Raw genomic sequence first — 17764 nt, 5'->3', positions numbered from 1 at the left:
GATCGCTGTGGCTCCCCCTGTGGACCAATGTTGTTTTTTTGTTCTAATTTTTGGTATGACTAAGTCATGGTATGGTGTGCTGTACATAATCACAGAAACTGTCAGTGTGTCATTCTGTCAGTCAGTCATTCTGTCTGTCCCACGTTTTTCTACTCACTGATGTGGTCAATCTATGTGAAACTGCACATAGGCATTGAGGATTGGCATAGGTAGAAGGTGACAAAGCTACCAATGGGTATGGACTAGTCTCCTATTAATCTTGAATCTGAGAGAATGAGAGATTACAGATGGTAATTTAATTGTTAAATCTACACTAAAGACTTGGGATATCATTAAGGAATGGGGAAAAAGAAGTGATGTTTTATCACCAATCACTCAAATACAAAAAACATAATAATTATAAATAAAAAAGAGATTATAAAATAGATAGATTTTCGAACCAGGGATGACAGATAATGGGTTTTCTATGTGAAAAAATGCAGCTTTTGCAATTCTGAAAGACTTAGGCTGAAATGTAAACAGCCTCAAACACACTTTTTAGGTTCCTACAAGATGTTTTATACAGAATCAAACTGTGTGGAAATTTAATCTGGAAATGTCACCAACGGAGCAATTCTAAATAAAACACCAAGCAATAGATTTATAGTAAGATGATGTTATGAGGCCCTGTACACGTTCCTGTAAAGTGAACTGTGCAATCTTGCAAACATGGGCTCAGGACCTTGGGGTGCTGATAGATGAAGCTACAGGGATAGATATTTAATATCATGCTCATAACATATCCATGGTCAGGGAATATTGCGAAAATCTAGGAATAAATTCTTACCAAAAAATTTCTTCATCAATGTGTTTATATAGGTGTCTAATAACATATATAAAAAGGTTTAAATTCAACTCCCATAGGAAAATCCGTGACACTTGCTGAAATTTCGGGTACCCTGAACCTTATCGGTGAAAAATTGAAAATGTTTACCTCTGCCTTAAGTAGCTTGTGAGGGGTCAAACTAGAGGTTTTTCAGGATTCTGAATTGATTGCAAGCATTTGTTTTGCACCAAAACCACTCCTTGGTGGAAAAAAGGGCCACGCCTAGTTTTACGTGTAAATTTTAAAATCAATCAACCTTTTTATTTAGACTCCAGGTCCATTAAAAAAGACAGACAAACATACAATATTTAAAAAAGACAGTCATACCAGTGTTTCCACATAGCAGACTGGTATCGTACAGTACTGAGGACAGGGTTAGTCAACATCATTATAATGGCATTACAAGAACTGTTAAGCCGACATATAAATTTGAATATCAATCGTCTCAAAAGAGCATGAAATGTGATAACTTGTACTTTACAAAAAAGTTCACTTGCACTATACCATCTTGGTTTCCCAAGCAAAATTCGCAGACAATCATTATACGCAACCTGAAGTTTGCGGATGCTGGTCTTTTTAAACTTAATCCACAAGGGCGCAGTATAAAAAGGGGTGCAGTAAGCTCTGAAAAGACCCACTTTAACCTTCTCTGAACACCAGGAAAATCTTCTGGTCAACAAATTTGCCTGCATATATAAAATACGACGCTGTCTATTCATATCATCATCCGTCATATCATCAGTGATGATGTGTCCCAGATATTTAGTTTTAGAGCAAGCAGGGAGCACTTGTCCTGACAGGTAAAAAGATGGAAAAGTGAGGTCCGTATCCCCTTTTACTCTGCAAATCATAACAGAACTCTTCTTAGCGTTATAATTCACATCAAATTTTACACCATAATCAGAACATATGTTGAGCAGCTCTTGAAACCCAGGACTGCTAGGCGAAACAATTGCAAAATCATCAGCATACATAAGATGATTAATAAGTACACTACAACCATACAACCTGTTTTACAATTTCTTAACTGGTCTGAAAGATCATTCATATAAATATTAAAGAGGCATGGTGACAAAAGCCCCCCCCCTGTCGAACGCCATTACTTGTCCCAAATGGAGCAGAGACAGCATTTCCCCATTTAATCTGCATGCTCTGGTTAGAGTACCAATAAGACAGGATCCTTATAAAACTGTCAAGCACTCCCCTCTGATGTAATTTTAAAAACAATTTAGAATAATTTATACGGTCAAATGCCTTTGATGCATCTATGAAACCAATTAAAACAGTAGAGTTCTGTCTTCTATATTTTTCCATCGTTTCCTTCAGTGCATAGATACATAAATCAGTACTATGTTTAGCCTTAAAGCCAAACTGGTTATCAGAGGTGCATAGATATACACATAATCTGTCTAGTAAAATTCTCTCCAAAACTTTGGACAGCACACTGGCTAGAGCAATTAGCCGATAATTATCAATACTCCCCACCCTGCCCACTTTGTCCTTGATGACAGGCACCAAAGTAAAGGACAACATAGAGTCTGGTAACACACCATGACTCATGAAACCTGTAAAACAAATAGCAAGGAGAACCGCTGCCCTCGGGCTTGCCAGTTTAAGGTGCTCTGCAGACATTTCATCTGAGCCACATGCTTTATTATCAGCTAACTCTGAGATGGCTTGAAAAACTTCCTTAGCTGTGATTTACATAGTGTCAGAATTGACAATCTCACCCACTATGTAGGGGTCACTCTTAGTAATTAATGTTTCCTCCACAGCTCAGCTATGTTATCAACACCAGAGACCCTCTCTAAGGTACATGGTAAAGATGTGGTGTTTGTGTTCAAAGCTCTCACCTCCTTCCAAAAACCAGTAATATCATTATCAAGGAGCTTTTCTGCCATAGAGTCCGCTCTCATTTGTTGTGCATGTTTGTTGACATAACGAACTGCATATTTATAATTAGAATTAGTAAACTTAAAAGTAGCTTTATTCATTTATTTCAATATCTCGAATACAACAATACTGCTCTACAATGTCAAATGTCTCCGGGGTCTAGGTCTGAGTCTTCTCCAGACATCATTATGGATACAGTTCTTGCATGTAATGCCTCTACAACTTCTGCATGCTGAGATACACTTGAAACCATTCTTCTTGCAGCTGCACTGCCGGTTGCGGCAATCTCCATTACAATTACAGTTTGTGAACTGGAGTAGCTACTCACGGCTGTGATTGTCTTCGGCACTTGGCCTGCGGCCTCGTGCCTATGACCAAATCACAGCTGTGACGATATACGAGTATAACATCACTCCCTCTTGTGTGATATTGCTTAAATAACAAACACTGCTCCACCATGTTTTGTTCTGACCCTTAGGATGGTCAGTAGGCCAGCCCCAGATGTCCTCAGGGTCCTAGAAGGTTCATATGTCACAAGCATGTCAGAGGTATATTTGGGTGCTGAGCCACAGAGTGATTTATACACAAGCAGCAAGATTTTGTAATCAATTCTCAGGTTGTCAGTGTAAGGATTTTAGAACTGGAGTAATATCATATTTCCTATATATACTGAAAAAGTATATATACTGATTAATATCATCAGTGCTTGTTTTTTAACTGGCCCACTGTCATTTTGCAAAAGTGGCCCTTGCTCCTGATTCGTATCTTACTGTTGTCTCTCATCTGTTATATCTGTTTTCTGTATTTCCTATCCCTCAAAAAAATGTTTGGTTTTTTTTTAAGGTTTGGTTCTGACCTATTTTACCTTGTTAGTGTTATAGTCTTTAATTTATGATAGTTCATTTCATAATCTAATAAATAAACAGATGAATAGACTCATTAATGGATGAAATAGCAGGCAGGCAGATAACTGCTGGACTGATTTATGATCATTTGGGTGTTCGGTTTTAAATAATATGACTTCTACCTTCTATGATTACTGTGGTAAACATAATAAAATACAAGGTAATAATAAAGCATGACCTCTGTAGTTTAGCTTGACTCATCTGTATTCATAAGCGAGCAAAATGTTGATGAGGAGAATTAATGCAGCTCAAGGAAAATGAATCTTATTTTATATTCAATTTGTATATTTACTTGACTTATTGCTAATAAGTGAACACAAACTGCAGTGAGGCAAATACTGAATAAATCAACAATATTAAATCCTTCTGCACCACTACTCTACTACTGTTCATTTTCTGATTTCTGTTGTGGCTCCTTTGTTGGATTTATTTCAGTAAAATTAACAAGACACATGACTGACAGGATGTGTGTGTGTATCTTTCCTCCACACTCATCAAAGAAGGTTTAATTAAGAACTTACCAAAAATAAGGTGTAAGTAATGATACAGACACTACATGATGCAGGGGAAGAAGACGGTCCGTTTTCAGGGCCCTTCCTCCTTCTCTTCCTGCCTTTCTTCTTCTCTTCCTCTTCTGGGAAGCTGCTGGTGTCATTCTGACTTTTGGCTCCTGCACAGCTGGTGTGACTGCCGACAGCTGTTGGGGAAAAAACATTCCGGAGCAAAAAGCAGTAAACGTGCAGAGTAATGTGTATAGAGGCATCTATAAATAAACAGTAAGGGGTAGATGTGAATACACCAAGATATATGCAGTATTATGGACATGTGCATCAGTTACAGTCAGGGGCGTAGCACAAAATTCTGGGCCCTGTGCATAAGTAGTCTCTCTTTTAACCATTTTATTTCAGCCTTTAATGTAGTTATGGCACTAATCACTTTGACATAAAAAAAATAGCAAACAAAACCAAACTTTTCATTCCAGACTTTTGGAGTCCCCCACCTTCCCTGCCCCACTGTGTAATCAGTCCCACTTTTCCTCCACTACAACACCCCTAATTACAGTGCAGGTAGAAGTAGAAAATATATAGTGCATGTGTAAGTTCAAGTAATACTAATATTAGTACATTTAAACAGCTATGCTATAAACAAAGTGTATAGATCCATTATGCACAGTATTGTGGTATAAATATGAATTTAAGGAATAAAAAAGAATGAAATAAAAGTCTCAGCTGACTAACCTTGTGTTGATAGTAAATTACCTTAGCATATATTTGTGTTGTCCCAATTATATTAAATTTTTGTTTCAGTTTCAGAATTAGTAATTTTTATCGGACGTCAATCATTAAACATTATCTCAACACTTATTATTATTGTACATTTCAGCCAACAAAGTTCATCCACAGTTTGTGACCTATTTCCCATAAAATCATTATTGTTATTGTGATTGATATCTATGACTGCCTTTACTGTTAATCTAGATTTAAACAGATCAACAAAGGTTTATCTGAAGTACTGGCAGTTTTCGTAATAAACCAGTAAACACTCTGATAAGTGTGTTTTAAAGATCCAGATTTCCTAGCACTTTACTGGTGTTACTGGATCCTAAAAGCTGTGTCACACCTGCTCAGGCTGAACTGCTGGATGAAGGGCATCAGATCATTTATCCACTGACGTAAAACCGATAATTAATTGTGCTGTTTGTGACTGTGTATGCGTGAGCGTTTACGGTCATCTTGTCAGATCTCTCACCCGACTGACGGTCATTTCATATCACCTCAGATTAATATTAATTAATGTCAGTCTGAACATTCACTTTTCATGAGTCCTGCTTGACTCTGGACCGAGTGACACTGATAACTTGGCTCCTTTTTTCTTACAACACTTTATTAGCTGTCATATTCTTTTCATGTTGACCTTCAGTTGTTGATTCCCAAAATTCAATTTAGAAACAATCAAAGACTCATGAAAGGGTAAGTTATGGACAGTCTCCAAAGTGTTTCCAGGTATGTTTTATATTCGCTTTGATTTTGTTTCGAGATGGTGATGACAGCAAACCCATAACATACAGACAGTTTGCACCTGTTGCTGACATTTTTAAAATGTGTATTCACAAATTTTAATCACTGATATTTTTTGTTAATAAAAAGTAGGATTTATTCAAGCCATGGGCAGATTATGAGGCAGTGGGCCCCTGGGTACAGATACACAAAGGCCCCAGCACCTCTCTTATATAGGATCAAGACACACAGACTTTGTGGTGATTTTGCATCTTGTTGTGGTTGTTAAACAATTTTTNAGATACGCAAGGGCCCCAGCACCTCTCTTATATAGGATCAAGACACACAGACTTTGTGGTGATTTTGCATCTTGTTGAGACACACAGACTTTGTGGTGATTTTGCATCTTGTTGTGGTTGTTAAACAATTTTTTGCGTCACTTTGATGTGATATGGTGTTGTTTTGAAGTAATTTTTAATCTTTTCTGGTCATTTTCTGTCTCTTTGAGTTTATTTTCTGTCTCTTTGAGGTAGTTTTGTGTTGCTTTGAGTTCATTTTCCATCTTTTTTGGTCATTTTGTGTGTTTTTAAGGTACTTCTGTGTCACTTAAAGTCAATTTTTTGTTCTGTTTATTTGGTTGTTTTGTGTCTTTTTGTGGTTGTTTTGCCTGTCTTTGTAACTATTTTGTGTTTTTGCAGTTTCTCTGCAACTCTTTGTGTCTCTTTAAGATGTGGTTGTGTCTTTGAGGTAATGTAGTGTTGCTTTGAGGTATCTGTCCATCTTTTTTGGTCATTTTGTGTCACTGATGAAATTTTCTTTTTTTTTTTTTTTTTGGTCATTTAATGTCTTGCTGTGGTTGTTTTGTGTCTTTTTCAGGTTCTTTTGCCCATCTTTATAGCTTTTTTGTGTGTCTTTGCAGTTTCTTTGCATCTCTTTGAGGTCTGTTTGTGTCTCTCTGTGGTCATTTTGAGTCTTTTACTGGTCAGCATGTGTTAATTTCAGTAACATTTAAGAGGCCCCCTGACACTCTAGGTCCCTGGGCCTGTGTCCAGTGGGCCCACTCAGTCATCAATCCATGATTCATGTCATTCCCCACATTGGGGCTGTCACCTCCCCCCTGCTGCTGCACAGACAGGTATTAAAGAAACCCCGAACGAGTTTTGTGGATTAAAAAACCACACTGGACTTCTTGTCGGCATGAGGGTCAGTAAGTACTGTCTGTATTTTCATTCTACAGTGGCCATTTCCTTTAAGTGTTTTACTCAAGAGCACAACTGCAGCAGAACTTGATAGTCTGGGGATTTAAACCAACAACGTCACATCATGATAAGCCATAAGTCCTCTTCTTCTAAATTCTGACTAGAGAACTGTCATGGCCAATATTAAAGGGGTCCCTTGAACTCTTCCCTCAAGATGTCTGGATCAGTGGGTACCCACAAACTCCCTCAAACTTAAAAAAGGTTGCTCCCAATTAATTCCTTGTTCCTTACAATCAATATTCTCCTTCAAATTAAAGCTGTATATTTGTCTTTTTAAGGAAAAAGGACAATCAACCTATTAGAAGAACTATAAATTGCCTAATATACATAACACATTAAAACAGGACTGTTGTGGAACTTAAAACATTAACTGACATTAACTGTACTGATATCATTCTATACACCTCAGATAATTAGAAATATTGACCATAAAATAAGAAGACAAAGTATATCAGTGTGTGATTCCCTGTTTTTCAGCTCACCTTTAGCCTATATTTTAACAGCATAATCAAACCTATGAAATTCAGTCATGGCTTTTGGCTTTGGTGTGCCACCCCCACCCCTATGAAAAAATTCTGGGGGTGCCACTGAATGCTGCTGAACAGTAAGGCAAAGCAGCTTTAATTACAGTAGGTAGTCACTTCAAACACAAAGCACTTTAAATAGGCAAAGAAAAGCATAATGTCATTAAATAAGCAATAAAAACCAGAGTGAAGTCCATTAAAATGTTACTTTCAAAAAATCAAATGAATAAAATACATAAAATTCTCTTCCTGAGGTTTCTACCTTTTTTTTTCCCATTAAAGGGTTTTTTTTGGGGAGTTTTTCCTTATCCACTGCGAGGGTCATAAGGACAGAGGGATGTCGTATGCTGTAAAGCCCTGTGAGGCAAATTGTGATTTGTGATATTGGGCTTTATAAATAAAATTGAAATTGAATTGAAATAAAATTAAATCAAATGGAATAGATCAGAAATATAGCGACAGTAAGCTGTAAATTGCCCTAAATACAACAGAAGAAATAAAATTGCAGTAGATAAGCAGTGCAAAAAATAATCTGGTCGGTGATGATGAGGAAGTCCTGGAAACAAATATTTATTCACTCTCAGACTGCATTGATGTGACCACAGAGATCAAACTCCACTGATAATGACAGTCATTAACACGTGTGTTATAAAAACAGATTTCCGTGTTGTTTGTGTATATAATGAGCTCTGCAGCTCCTCAGCAGACATTCAGCTGAGAGATTTCACTACTGAAGCAGGTGAGACTTTCAGGTTTCGTGCATATGATGATGTGAGGTTTCATTTGAACTTCTGTATGAATAACTGCACATCCAGATGTTGTGTGATGATGTTTGAATTCTTGCATTGCAGCATCACTGTGAACAATGAGGACCGTTTTTCTTCTCTGTGCCGCCTTCGCTCTGAGCCTTGCAGCAGGTGAGACAGAACACTCAACACATCTATACATTATCATTACTGAAATCTGATTTCTATATTTTGAAAAGCCTCGACTGGTTAAGTTTTGATTTAGATTTTGACACTTAAGAACGGTGGTGCATCTCGTCATCTTAATGCCCAAATGCATGCCTGAAAAGTAGCTTTTTTTACATTGTTAACTACAATTTTGCTTCTTTCTTCACACAATAGAGCCAGTAAAGGAGGAGCCAGCTGCTCCAGAAACACACCAAGGTAAGAGAAGTTACTGCAACAACTTCACAGTGACATTAAGCACTTTTTCTGCTGTTCTGATTACACTAAATGTTATTTCACTGTGCGGTTTCATAAAAGGAACCAGTCTTTGATAAATTCATTTTTGTTATTCTACCAGATGGGTCAGTCAAGATGTTAGACAGGACAGAGGAGCAGGAGGAGGAGGTGATAGAAAAGATTCAGGGTGATGCCAAACGGAACAGCTGCCCGTCTGGCTGGTCCAAATATGGATCCAGATGTTTCATCTACATCCACAGAGAGGTGCCCTGGGTAGATGCAGAGGTAAAGCCTGACACTTCATTCACTCCCTGATATTCACATTGAAATCCATCCAGTTTATCTATACATCCACATATGTATATGTCTTCAAAGCTGCTCTTCTTTTACAGAAATTCTGTGTGCGTAACAGAGCCAATCTCGCCTCTGTGCATAACCCAGGAGAGTATGAATTCATCCAGGAGGTTGTGAGGGGGAGCACAGGGCGCTTTCCTCAAGCCTGGATCGGCGGGAATGATGCCATAAAGGTAGAGAACAAAAACTTTTTCTGATTATGGCTGATTAAATTTAAGGGGAGACAGCAAGTGAAAACAGGTGAAGGTGGTTGATTTTGAGAATTTGGGCTTTTCCTTCCATAACATGTGCTCTTTCAGACTAGTGGAAAGAAAACATCCAAAATACACATTTAGGAGTTTATTTCAGGTCAGGTTTCTGCTCTGGAGATGTATGCAAAAGGCAAATATCAAATTAGATAATGAATCATTTGCATATTTAGTAACAAAAGTAACAAAAAATATCTTAAGTGAGTAATCAGCTGGGAAAGTTTTATGGTGATATCTATTAGTTAAAAGTTGTACTCTGTACCTGTAGTGTCTCCCCTTCAGATTAAGAGCCTATCTCACTGTCAAAAATGAGTTTCTTGCTGAAGAATAAAGTGTTTGACAGTAATTCATTCTGTCCGTTTTACAGGATTTTGTTTGGCTCTGGAGCGATGGGTCAGGGTTTTATTACCAGGATTGGAGCATGGCTGAGCCTGACAATCATGAAAACAGCGAGAAATGTGTTGTGATGAACCGACCAGGTACAGTAACACTGTGCGATAACAACCTTCACACTTTCGTGAAACCAGCTCACTATTTGCAGGGAAAATATCACTTCTATAATACTAACTGTAACTCTTCTGTCTCGTCTGCCTCTTAGATGACCTCCTGTGGGGGGATGTGAACTGTGAGCTGAGGCGTTCCTTCGTCTGTGGAACAAGACCAGTTTAAGTAGTCAGAATGTAGAAATTCTTATTGCAGCTGCTGATGGAAAATCATAGAGTGATTTCCTGTAGTTTAGTTGGAGGGGCACAAGATACTGGATCACACAACAATGTCAAAAACATACAAAAAAATTCTATACTCAGTCATCAACTACTATAATCTAACATCCGTTTCATAACAGCAGTCATGTTCAGTGTGTTGTTTGTCTAAATGCTGTGGAAAACTGTAAAAAAAAAAATGTTTTAAATAAATAAATTAAAAAAGTGATTAAACAAGATGAAATGTCTGAGTTTCATTTTTATTTCTGTGGAGCAAAATAACACCGTTTAAAGAAATCTGTCTCATTTTTGGACGACTGGCCTTAGCGAGAATGTAAAATAATTGATAAAACTAATTTACCATAATTCTACAAATAAAATATAATCACTGTGAAGGGTTATTTGGTTGTCTTTTATTATGAAATCTGATTGCAGTAGACTAATCCATTATCAGGGCAGGGGACAGAGAGAGTACATCATCAAATGTTTAAGGAACGCAAAATAATCTTCTATAATGTTCTAACACCTCACAGTGAAAGCTTTAAACAGTAGAGAAAAATGGTCTGAAATGTCCTGAGATTTCAGATTAGAAACACCTCATTGATGAGCCTAATGACCACCACAGATGTATATGTTTACTTACTGATTCAGTTATATGTACAGGCATTAAGATGGATGTATTAAAAGGTGAAAAGAGGCCCTCTGAGGCTGCATATGCATGGGGCTCAGATTTTTGTGCTATGCCACCCAGTTTGTATGTAAGACTGTGATCATACTGTACATCATATCAGCTTCATTTTTATTAACATCTTCAGTAATATTAGTTCTAACAATGTGGTATCTGAACCATCTTAAATAAAGTTTATCTAAATACACTTGTTTCATGCAAAACTCATCCTTTATAATGTAGAAGGACTCATTCAACCTATGATGTAATTTGAAGTAAAACAGTATCATTCTGTTTATCACTCTTTTAACCACTATACCTCCCTAAACTTAACAAAAGTTGGTATTCAATGAAGCTGTAGCTGCGTACATAAAGTGAAATTTCAAGAATAAAAAAGATAAGATAAGATAAGATAAGATAAGATAAGATAAGATAAGATAAGATAAGATAGCTCAGAAGCAAAAAAATAAAATGAAATAGAATAAAATAAAAGATTAAATTAAATTAAATTAGTGCTAAATATGATTACAAATATTACAAAAATACAAATTAGATAAAAGTAAAAAATATAAAATAAAATCTAGGCTATATACACCCCAATTACTAATGCAGATACTGTATGGCCATACTTCGCCCACACATATATAAACATATATATAAAAAAATAAAGTTTTATCAATAACTTAACTGCTTAGTATTGTGATCAATAAGCTTTTTTCCCCAACTAAAACATTTAACACATTTAGATTTAGTTCTCCACACTGAAAGGAATTTTGGTGGGGAATTCCGTATGGGGTCCCGAATCCTTTATTAAGTATAGACTGTAATACAATAATAAGCCCTAAAACATCATTTAAAAAAAAAAAATCATTTTTAACTGTATCTGAAACCCCCAAAATTTCCTGAATACTGAATCTAACACCAGCCGCTGCCTCTGCTAATAAAGCTGCAGTTCAGCTCCAGGCCTGCTGGCGGCATTGCTCGTTTCTTTGGCGGGTTTTGGTTCACTGATTAAAGACCCTCTTTAAACGCTTCTCTGGTTTTCATAAAAAGAACCCGACAAAAGAGCGAAGAGGGAGACACATCTCGAAGGTAAATCCGCCTGAAAACGACAATTTGTGCTTTTATTCAACAGCTGCAAATTATTTATCTATTATCTAATAGTGACTTGTATTCGAAACTGTTTCCTTTATACTCCAACAACACTGTATTGCGTTGTAACTCGGAGTCACATGCCGTCTCAGCCATAGGTCTCAGCGTCATTAGCTAGCTGGCTTAGCTAACAGTGTTAGCAAGGCGGCGCCGGTGGACGAAAGGCCTGTTCGGAGGATGCTAAGAAGTAGCTTAAGTGGTTGTTTAAAATAAGTTATTTAGAAACAACGACCGGGACCAATTAGCCAAAACATTCCAACAATAAATAATAAGCTATTCACAACTGGTTGAGAACTTAAATGGAAAGACCAATGTTAACGGTGCTTTAGCGTGGTCATCAACATGGATAACTGTAACCTTACGCTAGCTAGTTAAAGTCACTGCTGTTGTGAAGTCAAGAGTTAACGTTAAAGGATTACGTTTTTGACGTTAAGGTTAAATCTACTTCACTAGCCTCGCAAGCAGCCAGCCAAAGCAAGATGTTTATTTGATGACTATTGCTATTGACCTAACTTTCATCAGTTTCGCTAAAGGTGATGCTAACGGTGCTGTTATTTCTTCCTCTTGTGCTCACGAACGGGTTGGCATTGGATGAACGAGACTTAAATACACCTAATTTTAGTGAAATAAACATAGTTATGTCATATCATAATTACTTTTCCAAGAGTGAAGAGCTAAGGGTTTGAGCCACATTGATACTCGCTTAAATACATCACACATGGGCGAAGAAGTACAAATTAATGATTGTAATCGAGGAAGAACTTACTAATGGAACCAGGAGATACAGTGGGCTACCAGTTTATTAGGCACACCCGGCTTAACTACTGCAGTTAAATACAACAGTCCTGCAATAAATTCTCTGTTCTTTGAGGTCATAATTTTCAGGGTATGTTGATAGGATTTTATGGTAATTTTGGAGGATGAAATTTGTAGTATGATTGAATTTAACAGAGTTATATAAAGAGATGCGTGTAATATTAAGTTTAATTTAAGTTTAGTCAGTTTGGAGCTCTGTAACATAAAAAGTAACTTTGCATGATACTTGTTAGTACTGTCACTATATTCTGCAACAAGTGCATCAGACAGATGATCTGTGGGAAAAAACTCATGTCCCTCCTCCTCCTCTTCCTCTTGTTATTGTACTGCAGCGCACCAAAAACAACCAGTTGGAGCACAGGAATCTCTAATGCAGCTGTCAATTATGCTCATGAACTGCAGTCAAACTGTCAAACTAGGCAGCGCTGATTAAATATGAATCAAGATTCAGTTCCTGAATTGCCTACTTCTCACCTCAGATGTTTTCAGAAACATTTAGCATACTGTTGAGCTGAAAAATTAGGAAGTTTTTGACCTGTCCTGCGGCATATTGGAAACGGTCATCCAAAGTATCAAACAACGCCCACTGACTGGAGCACATTTTCTCATTTTACAACTGAACAGTACACTAAAATATGATTCAGAAAAGATTTGAGAATGTTGATACATATTTAATCAGCGCTGCCCAGGTTAACAGTTTGACCGCAGCTCACAAGCAGTGATTGACATGGTTGACAGTTGTGTCAGTCTTTGGGTCTGATTGGGTGTTTTCATTCATAATAAGATTGTGTATGTAGTTAAACGTAGGAAACAACCAATAATGATATATTTAAATTAGTGTCTTTTGATATGAAATTTTGACCTCAAAAATATTATCTAGCTAATTCTTTTTTCTTTTACTTAAACCAGCTTTTTATACTCAAAATGTTTCCTGCTGCTGGTCATTTTCCAACCTGCATTTATTTTTCAGAATAATACAAATGAGGGAAAAAAAGATCTGCAGTATATAATTAATATTTTGACGTCTAAATCGCTATTATGAAGCCGCAGTTCCTTTTATTTTGAAAGTTAATGACACAAATCAAACCTTTGACCCTCACGTCACATTCGTCACCAACGTGGAGGACCCCAGCAATGAAACTTTACAGCCCGAGGATGACGTGGCAGCGTATTCAAGACACCCAAGGAGGATCCTTTTGAGGTTCTATGGTGGTGGAAGGAGCATGCTAAAATGTTTCCTAACCTGGCTGTGATTGCACATAATGATTTTGCTCGGCATCGAATGCAAAGAGACTTTTACTCTGCTGGATTCGTAATTCAAGAGCAGAGAACCCAACTTAATGTGGCTGTAGCCTGCGTGTGTTTGATCACAAATGCGGGGTTGGGTTGCAGGACTTAACGGGTGTGGCCGTGTGCGGCTTTGACTTAGACATAATGGCGGGTAACGGGTTGGTTCTCAAACTCAGCTTTGCGGGGATTGGCGGGTGCTGGTTTTCAAAAATGGACCTGTGCAGGCTGTGATCTACAATATGTGCCATGAAAGTAATCGGTGGTCTCTCTTTGTTATTCCTTTAGGTCAAAGTTGAGGGCCATGGCTCGTGGGCAGCAGAAGATTCAGTCTCAGCAAAAGAACGCCAAGAAGGCAGCAGAAAAGAAGAAAGGTCAAGCTGCTGACCAGAAGAGTGCAGCAAAGGCCGCACTGGTCCACACCTGCCCTGTCTGCCGGGTGAGTACAACACCTGCTGCTGGTTAGAGCCTGACAGATAATTTATTTTGGGAACCGATCCCGATTCCAATATTAGGGAGTAAAAAATTCCGATATTGAAATATTGGTAGATATATCCTGAACTCAGATATTTCAGTCATTGTTATTCAGTCATAGTTATAGTGAAAAGTGATTATGACGTTTATTAACTCATCTGTAATGTATTTCACAAACTACATGGCAACTAATCATTAAGACTTGACACCACTCCCTTATCTGCTCAGCTATGATGCGCACTGCCAGCGCTGCTAGTGTTAGCGATAGCAGCAACCCTAATATCCCATCATGCCTGCCTAACGTGGGACTGAATATTTTGTTGAGTTTGCTGTTTTTTGTTTCAACAGCAGATGTTACTTTTTGCTAATGTGTCTGCTCAGAACATGGTGGTTTATGGTAATAATAGTCATTTTTGTTCTGGTTTATAGTGTGAACCGTTAGTGAGTTGGCTGTTACACTTCTTGACCTCAGATATAGTTTGTTACAGTGACTCTAAAAGTTTTTGTTCCATGTGTTGAATGACATGATAGGGTAGACATTACTGCAGCTTTGTAAGTCGGACAATAGGTTACCGCGGTCTGCCGGACAAACAATGTAATTACTTTGTTTCCAGGCATCTTTTTATGTCTCAAATTCTGTAAAAACATTTTCATATTGGCACATATAAGACAACATATAGGCAGATACTGGTATGTCTTTGATAGGCTAATGGAGTCATAATATACTATGACTTTTACCTTGTACAACATACTACGCTATGACTCATGTTGAACTTTTTTTCTGGCACACTACACTATGAATGGTATAGTATATATACTATACTATGACTCTTCTTTCTATGATGTACTATGTTTTGACTTTTAATTTTTTTTAATTTTTTTTTTTTTAATCCAAAGCAACGTCACAGTTGAAAATACCAGTTCATTAAATGACAGTTTAAGCACAGAATAATTTTCTGTAGGACTCTCCAATTATGACAAAGGTTAAAATGCTTTCAGTCAACTGATTTATTAATAGACTAGATAAAATAAACTGAAACTATGATTTTTTTTTCTCTGTCTTTTCAGACACAGATGCCCGACCCCAAGACCTTCAAACAGCACTTTGAGAGCAAACACCCCAAGTCTCCCATGCCCCCTGAGCTGGTGGATGTTCAGGCATAAACAACTGCTGACAGGATCCAAACATGGTGAGCCAGAGTAGTAAAGTTTTCTCTCTGACTGCTTGTTAAATGAAACCCCTAAAAGTTTCCTTTTATTTGGTGTTATCAAGGTGCAATCAAATTATATCAGTAACAACTTTTTGGCCCTGTCTACACGTATACAGATACTTTTGAAAACAGATATTTTTAGCCTCCCCTTTAAAAATAATCCTGTCCACATTACCTTTTTCAAAACACCTATTGGAGATCTCATCTCATTCCCCTTTGAAATCAGGACGAAGAAGCTCACTCATATGAGTGCTGCGTGGACATGCAAAAGTTTTTCTTCCTCTCCTCATCAACAACAATCTCACTCTCAAAGTTATTCCACCATCTGCTGGTTCAACCAGTCTTGATGATCTTTAACTGGAGTTTCTGGCGGATTTGAAATTACGGGCGCTGAGGTGGACCAAATAACAGACTGTGGATTTGATTCCATTCCTTTGCTGCATGTCACCCCCTCCTCTCCCCCCTTCATGCTTAAGTCTGTCCTGTCTAATAAAAGGCAAAAGCCCAAAAAATTATTTAAAAAAAAAAAAATATATATATATATATATATACACATACATACAGTATCTCACATAAGTGAGTACACCCCTCCCATTTTTGGAAATATTTTATTATATCTTGTCATGGGACAACACTATAGAAATGACACTTTGATATAACTTAAAGTCAGTGTACAGCTTGTATAGTAGTGTAGATTTACCTTCCTCTGAAAATTACTCAAAACACAGCCATCAACATCTAAACAGCTGGCAACATAAGTGAGTACACCCCACAGTGAACATGTCCAAATTGTGGCTTAAGTGTCAATATCTGTAATATGTAATAACAGATATAATATACAATAATCTGTATATGTGTGGACAGGGTCTTTACTTCACCAAACCTCAGTCACTTTTCTATTTTTGTACAATGAACAAAACACTTAATATTTTCTAACCATTACCATAATACTAAAAAACAACAAACTGTTGCAGATGCACAATGACCACGGACTAAACATTGAATCGCTGCGCCTGAAGGATGTTGATGACGAACACTGGGACCCATCAGTATTCATGGACAGCATGTTGGGATGCAGGGAGGGGGTGGATGTGTGTATGTGCTGTGTATGTACATGTGTGTTTGTGTAAGAGGAAACAATAACAACGGGGCAAAAGTACACCAGCACCCCACTTTTATATTTATTATGTAAAACTACCTTGCTATTTCACACGGGGGAGGGGACCTGCAAGATTGCCTGCTAACACTGAATTCAATGATCTTGTGATGAATTACTGGGAGATGTTATGAGTCTGAAAACGCTACAGTGGGTATGGAACAAAAACGACATATATCTGAATATGTGGCTTGATAGGAATAGATGGCACATAAAAGACCCTGACTCTGTAAAATCACTCATCTGCAATGGATGTGGCACTGCTGTTGGGTTTTAATCTTGTAACGCCAATCATGTATTTTCATTCGGGAAGAGAGTATTTGAAAAATGAGTTTTCGTCACCATTGGCCTCTAAAAATGACTACAATCATATTGTGTAAGCTCACTATTTTTTTGATAATGGCAAGTGCAGAATATTAGCTCCTCCAAACTTTTTTCTTAGGTTCAACAAGAAAGACAGACTCGACAGCTTTGCCTCCTCTGTGCTGCTGCTCCACAGGTGTCCACACTCAGTAACACCTTACAACAGTACCTCACATTAAACCACACAGCAAATCTCATCGTATGTCCTATTTTTCCCAAAATTCTTCTTCTCATTTTTAAAGTCGTTCTTCTCAGGCATGTCTCGGCAATAACACCATCTTTGTCCCACTTCAGTTTAACCAGGACACGATTTGCTCTGTGCACATGTATGCTTTAAGCAGTTGGCAGATTGGTTGTTCATTATTTGAAGAATCTCCAAGGATTGAATTAGATTTACAGTAAAGAAATTAATTCATTAACTGCCAGAATGATTGATCCCTGTTTTATTTTTTATTTTTAGGTTCTTAATATATTCACTAGCAGGCAAAAACCTCACTAATTTGCTTTCACTGTACTTCTTTTTTTTTTTACCCTTTTCAATAAATTGAACAATGTATTTAATGTGACTGGTCTCCTCAGCTGATTATGTGTACATGACAACATGAAAGATGTGATTAATTACATTTACAGCAGTTATGGTGTTGATGTAAAGCATAATTTCTGAAAGTGTACAGAGATTTATTATGACATACTATACTATGACAT

The 17764-nt window shown here is 37.3% G+C and overlaps 2 protein-coding genes across 2 annotated transcripts; both read left to right on the top strand.

The window, feature by feature from the left end:
- The first annotated feature begins 8120 nt into the window (after positions 1 to 8120).
- On the top strand, positions 8121 to 10160 carry LOC126383872 (ladderlectin-like). The gene is made up of 7 exons (XM_050034600.1): positions 8121 to 8182; positions 8295 to 8360; positions 8571 to 8612; positions 8752 to 8915; positions 9023 to 9157; positions 9600 to 9711; positions 9831 to 10160. The coding sequence occupies exons 2-7, from the start codon at positions 8309 to 8311 to the stop codon at positions 9899 to 9901; spliced, it is 576 nt and encodes a 191-aa protein (XP_049890557.1). The 5' UTR covers positions 8121 to 8182; positions 8295 to 8308; the 3' UTR covers positions 9902 to 10160.
- A 1423-nt stretch (positions 10161 to 11583) lies between these two features.
- zgc:91910 (Zinc finger protein 706-like) lies at positions 11584 to 17625 on the top strand. The gene is made up of 4 exons (XM_050034990.1): positions 11584 to 11692; positions 14144 to 14294; positions 15398 to 15519; positions 16515 to 17625. The coding sequence occupies exons 2-3, from the start codon at positions 14160 to 14162 to the stop codon at positions 15491 to 15493; spliced, it is 231 nt and encodes a 76-aa protein (XP_049890947.1). The 5' UTR covers positions 11584 to 11692; positions 14144 to 14159; the 3' UTR covers positions 15494 to 15519; positions 16515 to 17625.
- Positions 17626 to 17764: the final 139 nt, after the last annotated feature.

Source organism: Epinephelus moara, chromosome 22, assembly GCF_006386435.1.
Source record: "Epinephelus moara isolate mb chromosome 22, YSFRI_EMoa_1.0, whole genome shotgun sequence".
NCBI lineage: Eukaryota > Metazoa > Chordata > Actinopteri > Perciformes > Serranidae > Epinephelus > Epinephelus moara.
The sequence above is the reverse complement of the archived record's forward strand: the minus strand, read 5'-3'. Positions and strand labels throughout refer to the sequence as shown.